This window comes from Oncorhynchus keta, unplaced genomic scaffold (assembly GCF_023373465.1).
Source record: "Oncorhynchus keta strain PuntledgeMale-10-30-2019 unplaced genomic scaffold, Oket_V2 Un_scaffold_3208_pilon_pilon, whole genome shotgun sequence".
Lineage (NCBI taxonomy): Eukaryota > Metazoa > Chordata > Actinopteri > Salmoniformes > Salmonidae > Oncorhynchus > Oncorhynchus keta.
In genome coordinates, this window is record NW_026290915.1 from 114,096 (window position 1) to 137,866 (window position 23,771).

The window sequence follows — 23,771 nt, forward strand, 5'->3', positions numbered from 1 at the left end:
CCTCTGTTGCTCAGCAACCTCCGAGTCATGTCCTCTGTTGCTCAGCAACCTCCGAGTCAAGTCCAACATCTGAGTCATTGTTTCCACTTCTTTCTGTGTTTCAGTTGGCTTGGTGATTGGGATCAGTTGTATGCAACTTATTGTGCTATTCATTGAGCAAACAATGGCGTCTGCTGTAAGAAATGACTTGCTTGCGATTTGAAGTGGTGGCCATATTGTCTCGAAGACTAAGTTTGATGTTTGTATGATAGCATTGTGGGACTATTAGGACAGTGCTCTTAAGTTAGGTTGCATTTGAATATGACTAGTTGGGTACAGTAATGTCACAATAATGTTATAGATTGTCTAGTGTCTAGCTTGTTACTGTACTTTTAGCAAATCCTTCAGTTTTATAGTAGCATCACCTTTTATTTTCGTGTATTGCTTGTCCTGTAAGGAACCGTTGAGCTAGTGTTTACAGCTGTGGAAGCCAAACATTAGATCACCGGGAAAAACCACTGTGATGGAACGTTTGTAATACACAACCTTGACGGTGAAACGAGAAGAAATGCCCCGCCCATACGCTCATTAACTTACTCACAACACGGGCTAGTTTTAGCCTCAGCCTGACATTGTCATTTATCTGAATTCCCCTGACAGATTAGAGCTGCGGTCCTCTGTGATGATGAAAAATATCTGGAGCGCGTGTCATCTTCTGAAGACTGTCCTGAGGTCATGGTGGAGAACAGGGCCTCTATAGTCTGTAATGAAACACTCGGCCCTGTGGGGGTAATTGTAAAAACACAGCATCTGTTTCCCAGTCAGTCAGCCACACCCCTACAGCTTTCACTGGTTTCCCAGACTGCCCTACTGTGTTGACATCAGACAACGGGTCTCCGTTTGGAGGAGTGGGAGAGTGAATCTTTTTTTGGTGATGTTAGTTAGTCTCCCTGTAAATATCACCATGGACTATACCTAAAACCACATGTGCCCCGAACTGGATCTTGTCCTCAGACTCGCTGGTGATGTCACTTAGAAATGAACAGCTCCAATCCTCAGGGGCTGCAGTGTTTTGTGCTCCCTGCGACAGATTCAGACCAATGGAGAGAAGGCCAGTCAAACAGCTGATCAGTACATAGAGAAGAGTCAACCAGTAGAGACCGTGGCCGTTAAGAGGACTGCCTCCTACATTTATAATAACTGTTTTTTGTGTGTGTTTCTCATTTTCCCTCTACTTGCCTGGCAGGATTTCATCCGCCACTTCCGCGTGCTGCTACCCGAGGGCACCAGTGCCACCCAGGAAGGCATCGGACAGTATCTGGGCCAGGTGGACCTTGCTCCCGATGGATACCAAGTTGGCAAAACCATGGTACTATTCACCCTACTGCCTGTCACTATAGTAGATTTAAACCATGGTACTATTCACCCAGCTGCCTGTCACTATAGTAGATTAAAACCATGGTACTATTCCCTACTGCCTGTCACTATAGTAGATTAAAACCATGGTACTATTCACCCAGCTGCCTGTCACTATAGTAGATTAAAACCATGGTACTATTCACCCAGCTGCCTGTCACTATAGTAGATTAAAACCATGGTACTATTCACCCAGCTGCCTGTCACTATAGTAGATTTAAACCATGGTACTATTCACCCAGCTACCTGTCACTATAGTAGATTTAAACCATGGTACTATTCACCCAGCTGCCTGTCACTATAGTAGATTTAAACCATGGTACTATTCACCCAGCTGCCTGTCACTATAGTAGATTAAAACCATGGTACTATTCACCCAGCTGCCTGTCACTATAGTAGATTTAAACCATGGTACTATTCACCCAGCTGCCTGTCACTATAGTAGATTAAAACCATGGTACTATTCACCCAGCTGCCTGTCACTATAGTAGATTAAAACCATGGTACTATTCACCCAGCTGCCTGTCACTATAGTAGATTAAAACCATGGTACTATTCACCCAGCTGCCTGTCACTATAGTAGATTAAAACCATGGTACTATTCACCCAGCTGCCTGTCACTATAGTAGATTAAAACCATGGTACTATTCACCCAGCTGCCTGTCACTATAGTAGATTAAACCATGGTCACTATAGAGAGACATTCACCCAGCTGCCTGTCACTATAGTAGATTAAAACCATGGTACTATTCACCCAGCTGCCTGTCACTATAGTAGATTAAAACCATGGTACTATTCACCCAGCTGCCTGTCACTATAGTAGATTAAAACCATGGTACTATTCACCCAGCTGCCTGTCACTATAGTAGATTTAAACCATGGTACTATTCACCCAGCTGCCTGTCACTATAGTAGATTAAAACCAAGAGGAAGGGATAAAATTGAGACTTTTTAGTCAAGGTATCAACAATTGTATCCAATTGTCTTGTTTTCTCTAGTATATTGTACCCCAAAGGTGATATGAGGATTTGCCACAAGGCACTGATCTGTTTTATTTGACACATTTAGACTAGCCTTATCTATAGAAACGTTTGTGGCCAAATGCACATCCTTAAAACACAGGTGCTGGGCTAATGAACTATACTACAACAGGACAGACATGCCTTGCATTGTCCTTATAGTCAGAAGACAAAATGGTCCGTCATGTTTGTCTTGATGAATGGTAGTTGACCATCAGTTTCAGTCACCACAGGGGGGGGTGGAGATTCGGCCCTGCTTTAGGTTATTGAACTTAGTTAAATAGAGAAACAGAAAAATAAGGAGCAGTGACATTATATTACCAGCACTGTAGTCTTTCTGGGAGACAGGATGTTATAAAGAACATACCCCAAGAATGGACAGTACCTCTGACACACACACACACACACACACACACACACACACACACACACACACACATAGATGGATCCAGCACTATTCCTTTGGTTTGATGTCTATAATTAGCAGCCCATAGCTCCCATACCTGAAATTCTTGTTGCTCCTGTGTTCGGTCATCCAGGGAGGGGGAGGTCCATACTTGAACAGTGAGAGTGTGTGTGTGTATGATGTGCCACTCATTGTGTCCACTGTCAGGTGTTCCTGCGGGAGGTGGAGCGTCAGCGACTGCAGGCGTTGCTTCACAGGGAAGTCCTGAACCGTATCGTCACTCTGCAGCGCCGCTTCAGGGCCCTGCTGGAGAGGAAACACTTCACCAGGATGAGACTGGCTGCCACAACTATCCAGGTAACCACCGTTCCCTTCTTATAGCCTCATCACCCAGGGGTCTCCTTCTTATAGCCTCATCACCCAGGGGCAGGGACAGACTCCTTCTTATAGCCTCGTCACCCAGGGGCAGGGACAGTCTCCTTCTTATAGCCTCATCACCCAGGGGCAGGGACAGTCTCCTTCTTATAGCCTCATCACCCAGGGGCAGGGACAGTCTCCTTCTTATAGCCATCATCACCCAGGGGCAGGGACAGTCTCCTTCTTATAGCCTCGTCACCCAGGGGCAGGGACAGTCTCCTTCTTATAGCCTCGTCACCCAGGGGCAGGGACAGTCTCCTTCTTATAGCCTCGTCACCCAGGGGCAGGGACAGCCAGGGGGGACAGTCTCCTTCTTATAGCCTCGTCACCCAGGGGCAGGGACAGTCTCCTTCTTATAGCCTCGTCACCCAGGGGCAGGGACAGTCTCCTTCTTATAGCCTCGTCACCCAGGGGCAGGGACAGTCTCCTTCTTATAGCCTCGTCACCAGGGGCAGGGACAGTCTCCTTCTTATAGCCTCGTCACCCAGGGGCAGGGACAGTCTCCTTCTTATAGCCTCGTCACCCAGGGGCAGGGACAGTCTCCTTCTTATAGCCTCGTCACCCAGGGACAGTCTCCTTCTTATAGCCTCGTCACCCAGGAGCATGAAGGCTTTTGTTTCATTACATTTGCATGCAAACAGGGTCTTGGTTAGTTGAATCAGGTGTGTTAGCGCAGGGCTGGTAGAAAGTCTGTACACCCTGTTCTGTGGCTCTCAGCACCATAGTTGGTGACATTAACTGTGTAAATGATCTATAGTACATCCAGGCTTGATACGTAGGAGTTTGTATGTATATGTGATATTTATTTTGTATTTAGTAAATGGATTTAAGTGGGAAGTTGTGTTATTGAACTGAGGCAGGAATGCTTCTCATCCCAATGTTGTGTGTCAGTCCTCATCTGTGCAATCTTGCTCAGCCCGGTTTTGATGGGCCAGCAAGATATTTAATTTGTATGTGTTATGGAGGGATGTTTAGATTCAGAGCTCTTTCAGTAATCCTACAAAACCCCACAATTTATTTTTGTGGAAAATTCTGTGAATTATCTAAACTATTTCTCTTGACCGTTCCTCAACTTTGTTTTGGATGTCATTCAACTTTCACGATCACAATCTAAGACTTAGGCCAGATATTTGATCCTAGTAATTATGCAATTGTTGATTCAGTTCCGTTACAGTATCCAGCAGGAACCAAACACTAAGTCCTTTCATAAACAGGGACATTGTTGTACTAGAGAAGTTGGCTATGAATGGGAATGGATGTAACACACCTCGAGGATCGGTACTTCAGGGTTTTCAGTTGGCCTGCTTTGCTTTAGATCTTTGAGACCTTGGTGTGAATTAGCCAATCACTTATATTGATTAACGAGCACAGTTGGGGAGGTGATTAGTAGAGTGAGGTGTGGTGCCTGGTTGGAATGAAACCCTGCAATGGCACTCCAGGATCAAATCAAAATTAAATCAATGTTTATTGGTCGCGTCTAAAGTTGGACAGATATTTTAGCGGTTGCAGCGAAATGCTTGTGTAACTAGAGTCTAACAGTGCAGCAGAATGCTTGTGTAACTAGAGCCTAACAGTGCAGCAGAATGCTTGTGTAACTAGAGCCTAACAGTGCAGCAGAATGCTTGTGTAACTAGAGCCTAACAGTGCAGCGAAATGCTTGTGTAACTAGAGCCTAACAGTGCAGCAGAATGCTTGTGTAACTAGAGCCTAACAGTGCAGCAGAATGCTTGTGTAACTAGAGCCTAACAGTGCAGCAGAATGCTTGTGTAACTAGAGCCTAACAGTGCAGCAGAATGCTTGTGTAACTAGAGCCTAACAGTGCAGCAGAATGCTTGTGTAACTAGAGCCTAACAGTGCAGCAGAATGCTTGTGTAACTAGAACCTAACAGTGCAGCAGAATGCTTGTGTAACTAGAGCCTAACAGTGCAGCAGAATGCTTGTGTAACTAGAGCCTAACAGTGCAGCATAATGCTTGTGTAACTAGAGCCTAACAGTGCAGCAGAATGCTTGTGTAACTAGAGCCTAACAGTGCAGCAGAATGCTTGTGTAACTAGAGCCTAACAGTGCAGCAGAATGCTTGTGTAACTAGAGCCTAACAGTGCAGCAGAATGCTTGTGTAACTAGAGCCTAACAGTGCAGCAGAATGCTTGTGTAACAAATAAGAGCAAAAACAGTGCAGCAGAATGCTTGTGTAACTAGAGCCTAACAGTGCAGCAGAATGCTTGTGTAACTAGAGCCTAACAGTGCAGCAGAATGCTTGTGTAACTAGAGCCTAACAGTGCAGCAGAATGCTTGTGTAACTAGAGCCTAACAGTGCAGCAAAATTGGCAAACAAGTACACAAATAATAATAATCAAAAACTAGAAACAAGAAATCCGGAATGTCAGAGCTAATCCAGTATACACTATCAGTAATCCAAACTAATCCAGTATACACTATCAGTAATCCAAACTAATCCAGTATACACTATCAGTTATCCAAACTAATCCAGTATACACTATCAGTAATCCAAACTAATCCAGTATACACTATCAGTAATCCAAACTAATCCAGTATACACTATCAGTTATCCAAACTAATCCAGTATACACTATCAGTAATCCAAACTAATCCAGTATACACTATCAGTAATCCAAACTAATCCAGTATACACTATCAGTAATCCAAACTAATCCAGTATACACTATCAGTAATCCAAACTAATCCAGTATACACTATCAGTAATCCAAACTAATCCAGTATACACTATCAGTAATCCAAACTAATCCAGTATACACTATCAGTTATCCAAACTAATCCAGTATACACTATCAGTTATCCAAACTAATCCAGTATACACTATCAGTAATCCAAATTAATCCAGTATACACTATCAGTAATCCAGTATACACTATCAGTAATCCAAACTAATCCAGTATACACTATCAGTAATCCAGTATACACTATCAGTAATCCAAACTAATCCAGTATACACTATCAGTAATCCAAACTAATCCAGTATACACTATCAGTAATCCAAACTAATCCAGTTTACACTATCAGTAATCCAGTATACACTATCAGTAATCCAAACTAATCCAGTATACACTATCAGTAATCCAGTATACACTATCAGTAATCCAGTATACACTATCAGTAATCCAGTATACACTATCAGTAATCCAAACTAATCCAGTATACACTATCAGTTATCCAAACTAATCCAGTATACACTATCAGTTATCCAAACTAATCCAGTATACACTATCAGTAATCCAGTATACACTATCAGTAATCCAAACTAATCCAGTATACACTATCAGTAATCCAGTATACACTATCAGTAATCCAGTATACACTATCAGTAATCCAAACTAATCCTGTATACACTATCAGTAATCCAGTATACACTATCAGTTATCCAAACTAATCCAGTATACACTATCAGTTATCCAAACTAATCCAGTATACACTATCAGTAATCCAGTATACACTATCAGTAATCCAAATTAATCCCGTATACACTATCAGTAATCCAGTATACACTATCAGTAATCCAAACTAATCCAGTATACACTATCAGTAATCCAAACTAATCCAGTATACACTATCAGTAATCCAGTATACACTATCAGTAATCCAAATTAATCCTGTATACACTATCAGTAATCCAAACTAATCCAGTATACACTATCAGTAATCCAGTATACACTATCAGTAATTAATCCAGTATACATTTAACACTATCAGTAATCCAGTATACACTATCAGTTATCCAAACTAATCCAGTATACACTATCAGTAATCCAAATTAATCCTGTATACACTATCAGTAATCCAAATTAATCCAGTATACACTATCAGTAATCCAAACTAATCCAGTATACACTATCAGTAATCCAAACTAATCCAGTATACACTATCAGTAATCCAGTATACACTATCAGTAATCCAAACTAATCCAGTATACACTATCAGTAATCCAGTATACACTATCAGTAATCCAAACTAATCCTGTATACACTATCAGTAATCCAGTATACACTATCAGTTATCCAAACTAATCCAGTATACACTATCAGTTATCCAAACTAATCCAGTATACACTATCAGTTATCCAAACTAATCCAGTATACACTATCAGTTATCCAAACTAATCCAGTATACACTATCAGTAATCCAAACTAATCCCGTATACACTATCAGTTATCCAGTATACACTATCAGTTATCCAGTATACACTATCAGTTATCCAGTATACACTATCAGTTATCCAGTATACACTATCAGTTATCCAGTATACACTATCAGTTATCCAAACTAATCCCGTATACACTATCAGTAATCCAAACTAATCCAGTATACACTATCAGTTATCCAAACTAATCCAGTATACACTATCAGTAATCCAAACTAATCCCGTATACACTATCAGTTATCCAAACTAATCCCGTATACACTATCAGTTATCCAAACTAATCCCGTATACACTATCAGTTATCCAGTATACACTATCAGTAATCCAAACTAATCCAGTATACACTATCAGTTATCCAAACTAATCCCGTATACACTATCAGTTATCCAAACTAATCCCGTATACACTATCAGTTATCCAAACTAATCCAGTATACACTATCAGTTATCCAAACTAATCCCGTATACACTATCAGTTATCCAAACTAATCCAGTATACACTATCAGTAATCCAGTATACACTATCAGTAATCCAAACTAATCCCGTATACACTATCAGTTATCCAAACTAATCCCGTATACACTATCAGTTATCCAGTATACACTATCAGTTATCCAGTATACACTATCAGTAATCCAGTATACACTATCAGTTATCCAGTATACACTATCAGTTATCCAAACTAATCCCGTATACACTATCAGTAATCCAAACTAATCCAGTATACACTATCAGTTATCCAAACTAATCCCGTATACACTATCAGTAATCCAGTATACACTATCAGTAATCCAAACTAATCCAGTATACACTATCAGTTATCCAAACTAATCCAGTATACACTATCAGTTATCCAAACTAATCCAAACCCGTATACACTATCAAACTAATCCAGTGTACACTATCAGTTATCCAAACTAATCCAGTATACACTATCAGTTAATCCAAACAGTATACACTATCAGTTATCCAAACTAATCCAGTATACTATCTATCAAACTAATCCAGTGTACACTATCAGTTATCCAAACTAATCCAGTATACACTATCAGTTATCCAAACTAATCAGTTACTATCAGTTATCCAAACTAATCCAGTATACACTATCAGTTATCCAGTATACACTATCAGTTATCCAAACTAATCCCGTATACACTATCAGTAATCCAGTGTACACTATCAGTTATCCAAACTAATCCGTATACACTATCAGTAATCCAAACTAATCCAGTATACACTATCAGTTATCCAAACTAATCCCGTATACACTATCAGTTATCCAAACTAATCCCGTATACACTATCAGTTATCCAGTATACACTATCAGTTATCCAAACTAATCCAGTATACACTATCAGTTATCCAAACTAATCCAGTATACACTATCAGTTATCCAAACTAATCCAGTATACACTATCAGTAATCCAAACTAATCCCGTATACACTATCAGTAATCCAAACTAATCCCGTATACACTATCAGTTATCCAGTATACACTATCAGTTATCCAAACTAATCCCGTATACACTATCAGTAATCCAAACTAATCCCGTATACACTATCAGTTATCCAAACTAATCCCAGTATACACTATCAGTTATCCAAACTAATCCCGTATACACTATCAGTTATCCAAACTAATCCAGTATACACTATCAGTTATCCAAACTAATCCAGTATACACTATCAGTTATCCAAACTAATCCCGTATACACTATCAGTTATCCAAACTAATCCAGTATACACTATCAGTTATCCAAACTAATCCAGTATACACTATCAGTTATCCAAACTAATCCAGTATACACTATCAGTTATCCAAACTAATCCAGTATACACTATCAGTTATCCAAACTAATCCAGTATACACTATCAGTAATCCAGTATACACTATCAGTTATCCAAACTAATCCAGTATACACTATCAGTTATCCAAACTAATCCCGTATACACTATCAGTTATCCAAACTAATCCAGTATACACTATCAGTAATCCAAACTAATCCAGTATACACTATCAGTTATCCAAACTAATCCCGTATACACTATCAGTTATCCAAACTAATCCCGTATACACTATCAGTAATCCAGTATACACTATCAGTAATCCAGTATACACTATCAGTAATCCAAACTAATCCAGTATACACTATCAGTTATCCAAACTAATCCCGTATACACTATCAGTTATCCAAAAGCAATCTGTATTTACACCTAAAATATCTACTTAAGAATATGTACAGCAGTAGATATATTACAGTGAGCTATGACAGGAATCCAGTATATAGATATTCAGTGTGAATAAACAGTGTAACAAAATGCAATGTTCAGTAGTAGATATATTAGAAAGAGATATATGTGAAGAATACAGTAAATGAATACACAGTGTGAAAAACAGTATAAAAGAAACAACAAACGAAACACAAAATAACAGTGGATCAGGGCATCTACCCTTGTTCCCCGTATAAACTATCAGTTAACCCTAATTTAATGTGTCCCTGTTAAACTATCAGTTATCCAAACTTCCCTAAACTTCAGTTAGGGCCTCAGTATTATATCTGTTCAACACTTCCCTAAACTTGGAGAGGGCCTCGTATTATATCTGTTCAACACTTCCCTGCTTGGAGTTAGGGCCTCGTATTATATCTGTTCAACACTTCCCTGCTTGGAGAGGGCCTCGTATTATATCTGTTCAACACTTCCCTGCTTGGAGAGGGCCTCGTATTATATCTGTTCACCACTTCCCTGCTTGGAGAGGGCCTCGTATTATATCTGTTCACCACTTCCCTGCTTGGAGAGGGCCTAGATATTCAGTGTGAATAAACAGTGTAACAAAATGCAATGTTCATTATATCTGTTCAACACTTCCCTGCTTGAGAGGGCCTCGTATTATATCTGTTCAACACTTCCCTGCTTGGAAGGGCCTCGTATTATATCTGTTCAACACTTCCCTGCTTGGAGAGGGCCTCGTATTATATCTGTTCAACACTTCCCTGCTTGGAGAGGGCCCTTTATTATATCTGTTCAACACTTCCCTGCTTGGAGAGGGCCTCGTATTATATCTGTTCAACACTTCCCTGCTTGGAGAGGGCCTCGTATTATATCTGTTCAACACTTCCCTGCTTGGAGAGGGCCTCGTATTATATCTGTTCAACACTTCCCTGCTTGGAGAGGGCCTCGTATTATATCTGTTCAACACTTCCCTGCTTGGAGAGGGCCTCGTATTATATCGGTTCAACACTTCCCTGCTTGGAGAGGGCCTCGTATTATATCTGTTCAACACTTCCCTGCTTGGAGAGGGCCTCGTATTATATCTGTTCAACACTTCCCTGCTTGGAGAGGGCCTCGTATTATATCTGTTCAACACTTCCCTGCTTGGAGAGGGCCTCGTATTATATCTGTTCACACTGGAAACGCCTCATTGGTCCTTTGGAAAGAGACTCGGGTGTTTTGTCTGCTTGAAAATAAAAATAAATCCAATCAATGGGTAGAAGTGTTAATAGCCAGAGACTGAGGGAGAGAGCTAACAAAAGGAAATAAAGCATCTTATGGAGGAGTTGTGATAATGTTCCCAGAGCAGGAGAACAAAAGGTCTGTCAAACAGTTCATGCATTTCTTGTATCTCTGCTGAGCCTGCTTTTGCTCTTTGTGTAGTCATCCAAGTTTGGATAGCTTTGTGTCCTGTTATGACAACATTTTCCCTGACTATACTAAACATTATTTTATACAGTAGTGCCAAATCCCAGCCCCTCCTAGCCCCCCAGGCCCTCCTAATACTGCTAAGCCCCCTAACACACCTTGCCTCCTAGCCCCCCAGGCCCTCCTAATACTGCTAAGCCCCCTAAAACACCTTGCCTCCTGGCCCCCCAGGCCCTCCTAATACTGCTAAGCCCCCTAACACACCTAGCCTCCTAGGTCCTGGGGGTTGGGATTGGACGTTGCTACAGAAGAATGGACTCAAATCCAATAAATTCCATCATACTATAAATGTGGTAACATCCACAGCTCTGATCTCACCTACAGCGTCGTCCGGGTTTGGCCTGTGTAGGCCGTCATTGTAAATTAGAATTTGTTCTTAACTGACTTGCCTAGTTAAGTAAAGGTTCAATTAAAAAAATACTTCCCCTCACACAGAAATGGTGGCGTGCCTACCAGTCCAAGCAGGAGGATGACTACGACCCAAGCATCCAGGAGGGGGCAGCCTTGTGCATCCAGACAGCTTGGCGGGGGTACAAGGAGCGCTGGAGGTACGGGCTGTGGCGGGAGGCGTCCCTGCTGCTGCAGAGGGAGTGGAGGGCGTTGCTGAAGCGGCGAGAACGGGAGGGGGCGGCACTCGCCATCCAGACAGCCTGGCGCTGCCACATGGCCAGAGAGGCCTTCCTGCGACTGCGTGGCACCATGACGCTGCTACAGGCAGTGGGCAAAGGCTACCTGGCCAGACAGAGGTAAACTAATGTGAAGTGTTGCAGAATGTTTTAGAGCAGACGTGGTTCTCCACATGACATGAGAGTGAATAGTCTGTTCTACATATTACATTTCTATCTGCAGCTGAGCTTGCTTCATTACTGTTTCTGGATGCTTATGAATCATTATGGAAATCAATATGAAATGCCATGGAACATTTGATGAAGGCAGTGTAGCCACAGAAGACCATCTGAACTTCCATGCCTCCATAACTTCAACTCATCGATGGAAACATTCTTGCAATGAGATTGGAAATTGCTGCAAAGTTAATTCACTGTACTTATTGGTCATAATTCTATATCCAATCCTCCTCCACGTCCAGTCGTAGCTGGTGACGTGCTCGTATTCATGGCCTGCCAGCTGAAAAGTCTCCTGTTCAGATAATGTTGTTACATAAACACCCAGAACAAAGTAGCAACAGTCAGCTGAGCTAGAGGAGGACATTCTCCCATTAAGGCTGCCACTTTGAGTTCACACATTCAACAGGAAGAGACTGTGATATGTTTTTAAGTGTCTAGTCTGTCTTGTGTCAAGGAACAAGGAAGACTTAATGAAGGTGTGGTGTTGCCTTGTGATTGGTTTAGCTGTAACCATGCTTCCTTGATTGACAGCTTCGGGCATTTGAAGGAGCAGAGACTGAGGGAGAAAGAGCAGAGGCTGAGGGAGAGAGAGAGTCAACAACAGCAGCAGCTGCTGCAGAATGGACAGACGCGCCTCTCGCCAGAAGAAGACGAACTGCCAGTGAGGATCATGGGCCTGGACCTGAGCACATGGGAGGACCGCTCATACAAGGAGCGGGAAAGGAGCCTCCAGAGACTGAACAGCCAGGAGGAGAGGGTAAAAGAGGGACGAGGTGTAGAAATAGGAGGTGAGGGAGGAGTGACGAGGGCCGCAGAGAGCTCGGGTAGGGCCCAGTCGGAACCACCGCCAGTTTCATCGACAGCCGCTGTGGTGGTGAGAGAGAGGACCAGGACCCTGGACGAGCCCTGCCAGAGGACCACCAGGGCCAAGAGGGAGAGCCGGAGGATGAGGGAGCTGGAGCAGGCCAAGTTCAGCCTGGAGCTGCTCAAGGTGCGGGCCACAGGCAGTGGTGGGGCCTCTTCCCCCTCTGAAGAGAGGCGCTGGTCGGCCGAGCTGGCCCTCACCACCACCCCTCCTCGCCGCTCCCCCCAGGGACCCGGAACCCCCGACAGCCAGAGCTCCAAGGGCAGCTTCGAGCTACTCAGCATGGATGACGAGATACTCAGGGAGAGTGCACCTTTGGCAGATGAGGAGGAGCTTGGTTCCCCCCTCTCTTCTGAAGTGCAGCTGGAGCAGGCCCCGGAGGTCAGCCTCGTGTCGAAGGAGCCTCCCAGCGTTTCTGTGTCCGATGACGCCTCCCCACCTCCAAACAGTCAGAGTCAGGCCAAGCTAGAACCGGCTGCCGCCTCTCCACCTCCGCCCAAGATAGAGAACTACCTCCCTACCTTTTACGTCCCGTCAACTGATGGCAGCTTGGTCATCACCCATCGTCTTGGCGATGACTCTTCGCGACCCCTCGAGGCCGATACCACTAGTACCACCATCGTCACCAAGCAGCTCAAGTCAATCAAACAAAGGCGGGAATTGTCACGGCGACCTGTGGTTGTGGTCATCAGCATGCAGAAGGAAACCCCCCTGGATCAGGAGGAGCTCGGTGGTGCCGTCGTTCGTCTTCCCCCTGTAGAGGTTCGTGACGGGTCGGCACAAACCGGCGAATCCCCTTCATCGCCACGGCTACCAGTCCCTGCACCCGTTCCACCACTAGATCCCGCCCCAGTCATCCCCATCTCTGGCCCCACCCCTGTCCCGGCTGCCAACCAGTTGGTCCTGGAGAAGCTGGAACGACTGAACGAGGAAAAGGAGGAGAGGCAGCGGCACCTGCAGCAGCAGAACGAGCGGGAGATGATGGACCAGATCCGGAAGCAGAAGGAGGTTCTGGAGAGACAGCGGCACCACTTCGCCCAGCACGAGAGAGAACTGTTGGAGAAGCAGAGGGGTGAGGCCCTGGTCAGGATTCAGCAGAGCCGGCAGGGAGGGCCCCCCCAAGACAGGAGTGCAACCGCAGCTACATCTACCAGGCCCCTTAGACCCAGCTCCCTTCTCATCGAGAGAGCCCCGGCTCTTGCTCCACCCTCCAGGACCCAGTCTGTGTCCGCTGCCCATGCATACCTCTCTCCTCCTGGGCCGATGGATACCCAGAGTGTCCCCATGCCCCATCCTGAGACCAACAAGGCCCAGCCCAACAAGGCCCAACCCAACCAGGCCCGGCTCCCTCCACCTCCCTCAGCCCCCAAAACAAAGACCAGGGATGGGAGACCCATTGCGGATGGCTGGGCGCCAAATTTGACCCTGGAGTCCAGAGAGGTTGGGGAGGAGGAGCCAGAGGGAGGGTTCCCAAGAAGGCCCCAGCTAATCAGGGCACCAGCATCAGCATGACTGACATGTCGGAAAACATCTTCTTTGCGCCCAAAGACAGAGTGGCGTTCTCTAAGTGAGTATTGAATCCAGCTATGGAGTTATCATGTACTGTAGGGTACCTTTACCAGCCAACTACACATGGAGTTATCATGTACCGTAGGTACCTTTACCAGCCAACTACACATGGAGTTATCATGTACCGTAGGTACCTTTACCAGCCAACTACACATGGAGTTATCATGTACCGTAGGTACCTTTACCAGCCAACTACACATGGAGTTATCATGTACCATAGGTACCTTTACCACCCAACTACACATGGAGTTATCATGTACTGTAAGGGCCTTAACTACCCAACTAAACATTGATACACATGGGAGATTATTCCTAAAAACGTATGTCATACATCATTCTTAACCTCTGAAAAGAAACCAAGAGCCCTAATAGATGCATAGTTCACATAAAAGTTATAGAAGTTTAAAAAAACATCAGAAAAATAGGTGTTGCTTGAGAATGAATTGGTTTGGAATAATGATTTACTATTTCACAGAAACTTAAAGGTACAGAATGCAGAAATCACTAATAGTTCGCCTAATTTCAGTTTATGACAACAATAACTCTGATTGTAGAGAATCATTGTATCATCCAAACCGCTGTGAAATATATTTTCCATAACCAAAAACATTGTATTTTCAGCTGTTTGAAACTGGTGTACAAAACCAAAAGTAAAAGATGCTAAACAAAAGGCAAAGAAATAGTGCCCATAGAACAGATCTACCACTTCTTAGACTTGCTTTGAATGAGAATGACAGATCTATAATTCACATATCTATGTGAAGTTGGTCAGGTTGCTCTAAAAGCTACATATTGCGGCTTTAACCCCCTCTTCATTCCCTGACTCAATGACTCTATATGTTTTAGGTTTGACAAGGAGAAGCCTGTCAATCAAGAGAAGCCTGTAGCAGTCCCAAAAGAGGGCCCCTCCTCAAGCACCAAGCCCACCATAGGACTGAAAACACAGGAGGTGAGTGAATGGCAGAACCGGTAACATTTGTCATAATGTGTGTGTGTGTGTGTATTTGCATGTCCATATCAAATAATCAGACTGATAAATAAATATTGTGTGTGTATTTCTGTATATGTTCGAAGGGTTTGCATTTGGAGCAGCGTCGTCCAGGTTAGGGGAGGGTTTGGTCGGGGTTGGCCATCATTGTAAAATAAGAATGTTTTCTTAACTGACTTTCCAAGTTAAATAAAGGTTCATTTAAAAAATACATCTTAGAGAGCGAGAGAGCGACGGAATAAAAAGATGGCGACACAGAGAGAAAGTTGCACAGATTGAAAAGGGAAACATCGGGGCATCCAAGACCCTGTCTAGTATCCACAGGTCCTAAAGAGGAAAGCAGCGTTCATTGGCCTGTTTGTGAGTGTGTTTCAACTGTTATATCGTTTTTGGTCAACCAGGTCAGCAGGGCGGGCCACAGAAAGAAAGCCCGCATGGCTCGGACACGCTCTGACTTTCTGACCCGCACGCCGACCTCCTCGCTGGGGGACGAGTCGGAGGAGGACGAGTACGACGGAAAGCCCCCCCTCTCCTCCCCTCCCCCCTACTCCCCAACCATCCCTAAACAGGATTCCTTTGAGTGTTTCAGTGACTCAGAGATGGTAAAGAAAACAGACCCATACCTAAACCTCGGCCTCTACACCCCAATTCAACTAATAGAAGTTCACATTGGGACGGCCATCTTTTTTCCCCTGCTGTTAACCCTCTTCAGCACTGGCTAGGTAGACCTGCGCTACCGAGCAACTCAACTAAAACAACCTACGCTTTAACTAGATTTTCCCTTTTCCTCCGAGCATAAACTGTTTCAACGATGCTAACACACTCTTCTCTTTAAAACCTGATCAAGGTTCTAGCCTAACTTAGTCTGTCTCCTCACTTCTTCACAGCCCAGAAGTGATACTCTCCTCCGTTTTCCTCTCTGTCAGCATAATCAGCCATGGCATGTGTTACTGTAGCTTGTTAGCCTGTTAGCTTTCTCTTCTCACCAGTAGCCCTGCTCTCTGACCGAACCCTGGGATCCTGGGTTGAAGGTTATCGCTCAACCTTGACCTTCCTCCCTGATGATTAATTAACACACATTCCTGACCTCTTTACTTCAGCGTAACATAAACTGTCTTTATTGTGCTATCTGGCTATCCATGTTAGCTATACTGCTAGTCAGGTATGCTAGTGAAAAACTGAGCTATAGACAGTATTGAATAATGTTAGACTTGAGTACAACTGACAACTCAGGCTTGTGGAAGTGCTACATTTTGTCAAGGAATGCATTGTTGTACTGCCATCTACTGGCGTAGAGGAAAATCCTCCTGTCTCCTGTGAGATAGGAAAACATAGATGTAGAGTAACACGACTTCAGTTAGTACTGTAGATATACAGTCTCTTTTAACTGTCATATCTATTTATGTATGATGTCATTGACATTGTGTCATTCATTGGTGTTTCAGCCTTCCACCAGCTCTGAGGAACAGAAGAAGATGCATAAGGCCATGTCATCGGGAGATCTGGCCAAAGTTGACACGATACGCAAGAACGCCCAGTCAGATGGAAGGTTTGTTCCTATCATGGTGTCCATTGTAATCATTTTAATACAGTATACACTGAGTTTGCAAAACATTACGAACATCTTCCTAATGTTGAGTTGCATCCCTCCCTTTTGCCCTCAGAACAGCCTCAATTCGTCAGGGCATTGACTCTACAAAGTGTTGAAAGCGTTCCACAGGGATGCTGGCCCATGTTGACTCCAATGCTTCCCAGAGTTGTGTCAAGTTGGCTGGATGTCCTTTGGGTGGTGGACCATTCTTGATACACATGGGAAACTGTTGATTGTGAAAAACCCAGCAGTGTTGCAGTTCTTGACACACTCAAACTGACCACCCTGGCACCTACTACCATACCCCATTCAAAGGCACTTAAATATTTTCTCTTGCCCATTCACCCTCTAAATGGCACACATACACAATTAATGTCTAAATGATCTCAAGGTTTAAAATCCTTTAACCTGTCTCCCCCCTTCATCTACACTGATTGAAGTGGATTAAACAAATTACATCAAGAAGGGATCAAAGCTTTCACTTGAATTCACCTGGTCAGTCTCATGGAAAGAGCAGGTGTTCCTTAATGTTTTGTACACTCAGTGTAGATAGCAATGCATATGAGGTAGAGGGGCTTGATAGCCTCACTTGATTTCTTGGTTAGATTCCTCAATAATAATCTAAAGTAGTCAATACTCAATAGAAATGGTGGACATGGGTTTGCTTTTGGAGGATTATGAAGGTTGGATCTCCAACTGTGTCAAGTTGTGATTTTAAGCCATGTGCTGTAGCTGTTAGGGTTCAGGTTAGGGTTAATGAAGCTGTGATCTGTCTCCTATCACCAGGGTTAGGGTTAATGAAGCTGTGATCTGTCTCTCCTACCACCAGGGTTCAGGTTAGGGTTAATGAAGCTGTGATCTGTCTCTCCTATCACCAGGGTTAGGGTTAATGAAGCTGTGATCTGTCTCTCCTATCACCAGGGTTCAGGTTAGGGTTAATGAAGCTGTGATCTGTCACTCCTACCACCAGGGTAAGGGTTAATGAAGCTGTGATCTGTCTCTCCTACCACCAGGGTTAGGGTTAATGAAGCTGTGATCTGTCTCTCCTACCACCAGGGTTAGGGTTAATGAAGCTGTGATCGGTCTCTCCTATCACCAGGGTTAGGGTTAATGAAGCTGTGATCTGTCTCTCCTATCACCAGGGTTCAGGTTAATGAAGCTGTGATCTGTCTCCTATCACCAGGGTTCAGGTTAGGGTTAATGAAGCTGTGATCTGTCTCTCCTATCACCAGGGTTAGGGTTAATGAAGCTGTGATCTGTCTCTCCTATCACCAGGGTTCAGGTTAGGGTTAATGAAGCTGTGATCTGTCTCTCCTATCACCAGGGTTAGGGTTAATGAAGCTGTGATCTGTCTCTCCTATCACCAGGGTTCAGGTTAGGGTTAATGAAGCTGTGATCTGTCTCTCCTACCACCAGGGTTCAGGTTAGGGTTAATGAAGCTGTGATCTGTCTCTCCTATCACCAGGGTTAGGGTTAATGAAGCTGTGATCTGTCTCTCCTACCACCAGGGTTAGGGTTAATGAAGCTGTGATCTGTCTCTCCTATCACCAGGGTTCAGGTTAGGGTTAATGAAGCTGTGATCTGTCTCTCCTATCACCAGGGTTCAGGTTAATGAAGCTGTGATCTGTCTCCTATCACCAGGGTTCAGGTTAGGGTTAATGAAGCTGTGATCTGTCTCCTATCCTAACCAATACACGCAGTCAGTCAGGAAAGCTAAGGCCAGCTTCTTCAGGCAGAAGCTTGCATCCTGTAGCTCCAACTCCAAAAAGTTCTGGGACACTGTTAAGTCCATGGAGAACAAGAGCACCTCCTCCCAGCTGCCCACTGCACTGAGGCTAGGAAACACGGTCTCCACCGATAAATCCATGATTATCGAAAACTTCAATAAGCACTTCTCAACGGCTGGCCATGCCTTCCGCCTGGCTACTCCAACCTCGGCCAACAGCTCTGCCCCCCCGTAGTTCCTCACCCAAGCCTCTCCAGGTTCTCCTTTACACAAATCCAGATAGCAGATGTTCTGAAAGAGCTGCAAAACCTGGACCCGTACAAATCAGCTGGGCTTGACAATCTGGACCCGCTATTTCTGAAACTATCTGCCGCCATTGTCGCAACCCCTATTACCAGCCTGTTCAACCTCTCTTTCATATCGTCTGAGATCCCCAAGGATTGGAAAGCTGCCGCAGTCATCCCCTCTTCAAAGGGGGAGACACCCTGGACCCAAACTGCTATAGACCTATATCCATCCTGCCCTGCCTATCTAAGGTCTTCGAAAGCCAAGTCAACAAACAGGTCACTGACCATCTCGAATCCCACCGTACCTTCTCCGCTGTGCAATCTGGTTTCCGAGCCGGTCACGGGTGCACCTCAGCCACACTCAAGGTACTAAATGATATCATAACCGCCATCGATAAAAGACAGTACTGTGCAGCCGTCTTCATCGACCTCGCCAAGGCTTTCGACTCTGTCAATCACCAAATTCTTATCGGCAGACTCAACAGCCTCGGTTTTTCGGATGACTGCCTTGCCTGGTTCACCAATTACTTTGCAGACAGAGTTCAGTGTGTCAAATCAGAGGGCATGCTGTCCGGTCCTCTGGCAGTCTCTATGGGGGTGCCACAGGGTTCAATTCTCGGGCCGACTCTTTTCTCTGTATATATCAATGATGTTGCTCTTGCTGCGGGCGATTCCCTGATCCACCTCTACGCAGACGACACCATTCTATATACTTTCGGCCCGTCATTGAACACTGTGCTATCCAACCTCCAAACGAGCTTCAATGCCATACAGCACTCCTTCCGTGGCCTCCAACTGCTCTTAAACGCGAGTAAAACCAAATGCATGCTTTTCAACCGATCGCTGCCTGCACCCGCATGCCCGACTAGCATCACCACCCTGGATGGTTCCAACCTTGAATATGTGGACATCTATAAGTACCTAGGTGTCTGGCTAGACTGCAAACTCTCCTTCCAGACTCACATCAAACATATCAAATCAAGAGTCGGCTTTCTATTCCGCAACAAAGCCTCCTTCACTCACGCCGCCAAGCTTACCCTAGTAAAACTGACTATCCTACCGATCCTCGACTTCAGCGATGTCATCTACAAAATGGCTTCCAATACTCTACTCAGCAAACTGGATGCAGTCTATCACAGTGCCATCCGTTTTGTCACTAAAGCACCTTATACCACCCACCACTGCGACTTGTATGCTCTAGTCGGCTGGCCCTCACTACATATTCGTCGCCAGACCCACTGGCTCAGGTCATCTACAAGTCCATGCTAGGTAAAGCTCCGCCTTATCTCAGTTCACTGGTCACGATGGCAACACCCATCCGTAGCACGCGCTCCAGCAGGTGTATCTCACTGATCATTCCTAAAGCCAACACCTCATTTGGCCGCCTTTCGTTCCAGTACTCTGCTGCCTGTGACTGGAACAATTGCAAAAATCGCTGAAGTTGGAGACTTTTATCTCCCTCTCCAACTTCAAACATCAGCTATCCGAGCAGCTAACCGATCGCTGCAGCTGTACATAGTCTATAGGTAAATAGCTCACCCTTTTTCACCTACCTCATTCCCATACTGTTTTTATACTGTTTTTATTTATTTACTTTTCTGCTCTTTTGCACACCAATATCTCTACCTGTACATGCCCATCTGATCATTTATCACTCCAGTGTTAATCTGCAAAATTGTATTATTCGCCTACCTCCTCATGCCTTTTGCACACATTGTATATAGACTGCCCATTTTTTCTACTGTGTTATTGACTTGCTAATTGTTTACTCCATGTGTAACTCTGTGTTGTCTGTTCACACTGCTATGCTTTATCTTGGCCAGGTCGCAGTTGCAAATGAGAACTTGTTCTCAACTAGCCTACCTGGTTAAATAAAGGTGAAATAAAAAAAATAAAAAAAAATCACCAGGGTTAGGGTTAATGAAGCTGTGATCTGTCTCTCCTATCACCAGGGTTCAGGTTAGGGTTAATGAAGCTGTGATCTGTCTCTCCTATCACCAGTGTTCAGGTTAGGGTTAATGAAGCTGTGATCTGTCTCTCCTATCACTGTCTCTCCTATCACACAGGGTTCAGGTTAGGGTTAATGAAGCTGTGATCTGTCTCTCCTACCACCAGGGTTCAGGTTAGGGTTAATGAAGCTGTGATCTGTCTCTCCTACCACCAGGGTTCAGGTTAGGGTTAATGAAGCTGTGATCTGTCTCTCCTACCACCAGGGTTCAGGTTAGGGTTAATGAAGCTGTGATCTGTCTCTCCTATCACCAGGGTTCAGGTTAGGGTTAATGAAGCTGTGATCTGTCTCTCCTATCACCAGGGTTAGGGTTAATGAAGCTGTGATCTGTCTCTCCTATCACCAGGGTTAGGGTTAATGAAGCTGGGATCTGTCTCTCCTATCACCAGGGTTCAGGTTAGGGTTAATGAAGCTGTGATCTGTCTCTCCTATTACCAGGGTTAGGGTTAATGAAGCTGGGATCTGTCTCTCCTATCACCAGGGTTCAGGTTAGGGTTAATGAAGCTGGGATCTGTCTCTCCTATCACCAGGGTTCAGGTTAATGAAGCTGTGATCTGTCTCTCCTACCACCAGGGTTAGGGTTAATGAAGCTGTGATCTGTCACTCCTATCACCAGGGTTCAGGTTAGGGTTAATGAAGCTGGGATCTGTCTCTCCTATCACCAGGGTTCAGGTTAATGAAGCTGTGATCTGTCTCCCCCCACCAGGGTTAGGGTTAATGAAGCTGTGATCTGTCTCTCCTATCACCAGGGTTCAGGTTAATGAAGCTGTGACCTGTCTCTCCCCCCACCAGGGTTCAGGTTAGGGTTAATGAAGCTGTGATCTGTCTCTCCTATCACCAGGGTTAGGGTTAATGAAGCTGCGATCTGTCTCCTATCACCAGGGTTCAGGTTAGGGTTAATGAAGCTGTGATCTGTCTCTCCTATCACCAGGGTTCAGGTTAGGGTTAATGAAGCTGTGATCTGTCTCTCCTATCACCAGGGTTCAGGTTAGGGTTAATGAAGCTGTGATCTGTCTCTCCTATCACCAGGGTTAGGGTTAATGAAGCTGTGATCTGTCACTCCTACCACCAGGGTTCAGGTTAATGAAGCTGTGATCTGTCTCCCCCCCACCAGGGTTAGGGTTAATGAAGCTGTGATCTGTCACTCCTACCACCAGGGTTCAGGTTAATGAAGCTGTGATCTGTCTCCCCCCCCACCAGGGTTAGGGTTAATGAAGCTGTGATCTGTCACTCCTACCACCAGGGTTCAGGTTAATGAATCTGTGATCTGTCTCTCCCCCCACCTGGGTTCAGATTAGGGTTAATGAATCTGTGATCTGTCTCTCCCCCCACCAGGGTTCAGATTAGGGTTAATTAATCTGTGATCTGTCTCTCCCCCCACCAGGGTTCAGATTAGGGTTCATTAATCTGTGATCTGTCTCTCCCCCCACCAGGGTTCGTGGTAAGATGCGTTTCTGGGGCAAGACAAAGCAGGGTGAGAAGAAGTCGTCCAGAGAGAAGCTGTTCTGTGGAGGTGACTCCATGGATGCAGATGACGGAGACACGGGGCCACTGCTAGGAGAAGGTGGGGGAGGGTTAAAGGTCATTGTGGGGTTCAGCAGGTTTAACTGTCAGAAGAAGACACAGTGAAGATCACTACCAAACTTAATAAGGGAGTCTAGAAGACTTGAACGAAAGCCGTTAGACTTACTATGCTGCTACTCTGTCTGTCTCTCCATCCCTCCCTCCCAGCAGGACAGGATTACATGTCACCGCCTCGTAGTCCAGACCTGACCCTGGAGCGGGGGGCCAAGGAGTTCAAGGAGAACAAGGAGCCCTCGCCAAAAGTGAAGAGGCGGCGTAGCGTCAAGATTAGCAGTGTTGCCCTAGAGCCTGCCCAGTGGGGGAACGATGCACTGCAGATCCTCACCTGCACCAACGACTACAGGAGCATGAACGACTTCCTCATGAAGAAGGTACACACACACAATCACCCCCCCCCCCCACACACACACACACACCCACAGACACACACACACACACACACCAACACAATCCCCCCCCACACACACATCACCCACCCACAGACACACACACACACAATCACCCGTCCAGACACACCCACACGCACACACACACACCAACACAATCACCCACCCACACAAAGACGCAGACACACACACACAAAGACACACCCACCCACACAAAGACACACACCCACACAAAGACACACACACCCACCCACAACACACCACACAAAGACCACCCACCCACACAAACACACACCCACCCACACAAAGACACACCCACCCACACAAAGACACACCCACCCACACAAAGACACACCCACCCACACAAAGACACACCCACCCACACAAAGACACACCCACCCACACAAAGACACACCCACCCACACAAAGACACACCCACCCACACAAAGACACACCCACCCACACAAAGACACACCCACCCACACAAAGACACACCCACCCACACCCACCCACCCACAAAGACACACCCACCCACACAAAGACACACCCACCCACACAAAGACACACCCACCCACACAAAGACACACCCACCCACACAAAGACACACCCACCCACACACACACCCACCCACACCCACCCACACACAGACACCCACCCACCCCACACACCCACCCACCCACACAAAGACACACCCACCCACCCACACACCCACCCACAAAGACACACCCACCCACCCACCCACACACACACCCACCCACACAAAGACACACCCACCCACACAAAGACACACCCACCCACACAAAGACACA

General features: G+C 45.1%; 1 protein-coding gene and 1 long non-coding RNA gene across 8 annotated transcripts in view; both read left to right on the forward strand.

Annotated features, from left to right (window-relative positions):
- Positions 1 to 23,771, forward strand: part of LOC118374591 (unconventional myosin-IXAa-like) — a 113,019-nt gene that overhangs the window by 70,758 nt on the left and 18,490 nt on the right. The window contains exons 19-27 of the mRNA XM_052515867.1: positions 1,226 to 1,348; positions 3,028 to 3,177; positions 11,549 to 11,859; positions 12,490 to 14,334; positions 15,239 to 15,341; positions 15,782 to 15,982; positions 16,826 to 16,929; positions 22,414 to 22,556; positions 22,724 to 22,947. Of these exons, the coding sequence (XP_052371827.1) occupies positions 1,226 to 1,348; positions 3,028 to 3,177; positions 11,549 to 11,859; positions 12,490 to 14,334; positions 15,239 to 15,341; positions 15,782 to 15,982; positions 16,826 to 16,929; positions 22,414 to 22,556; positions 22,724 to 22,947 (3,204 nt within the window). The remainder of the gene's footprint in view (positions 1 to 1,225; positions 1,349 to 3,027; positions 3,178 to 11,548; positions 11,860 to 12,489; positions 14,335 to 15,238; positions 15,342 to 15,781; positions 15,983 to 16,825; positions 16,930 to 22,413; positions 22,557 to 22,723; positions 22,948 to 23,771) is intronic.
- Positions 17,734 to 22,059, forward strand: LOC127928676 (uncharacterized). 7 transcript variants are annotated; one of them, XR_008131774.1, is made up of 5 exons: positions 17,734 to 17,758; positions 17,808 to 17,893; positions 18,162 to 18,345; positions 21,205 to 21,791; positions 21,882 to 22,059. It is a non-coding gene; the product is annotated as an uncharacterized LOC127928676 (long non-coding RNA). The 7 variants fall into 7 exon arrangements; XR_008131773.1 differs by having other exon boundaries at positions 17,808 to 17,850; XR_008131775.1 differs by lacking the exons at positions 17,734 to 17,758; positions 17,808 to 17,893 and having other exon boundaries at positions 18,276 to 18,296; positions 21,156 to 21,791.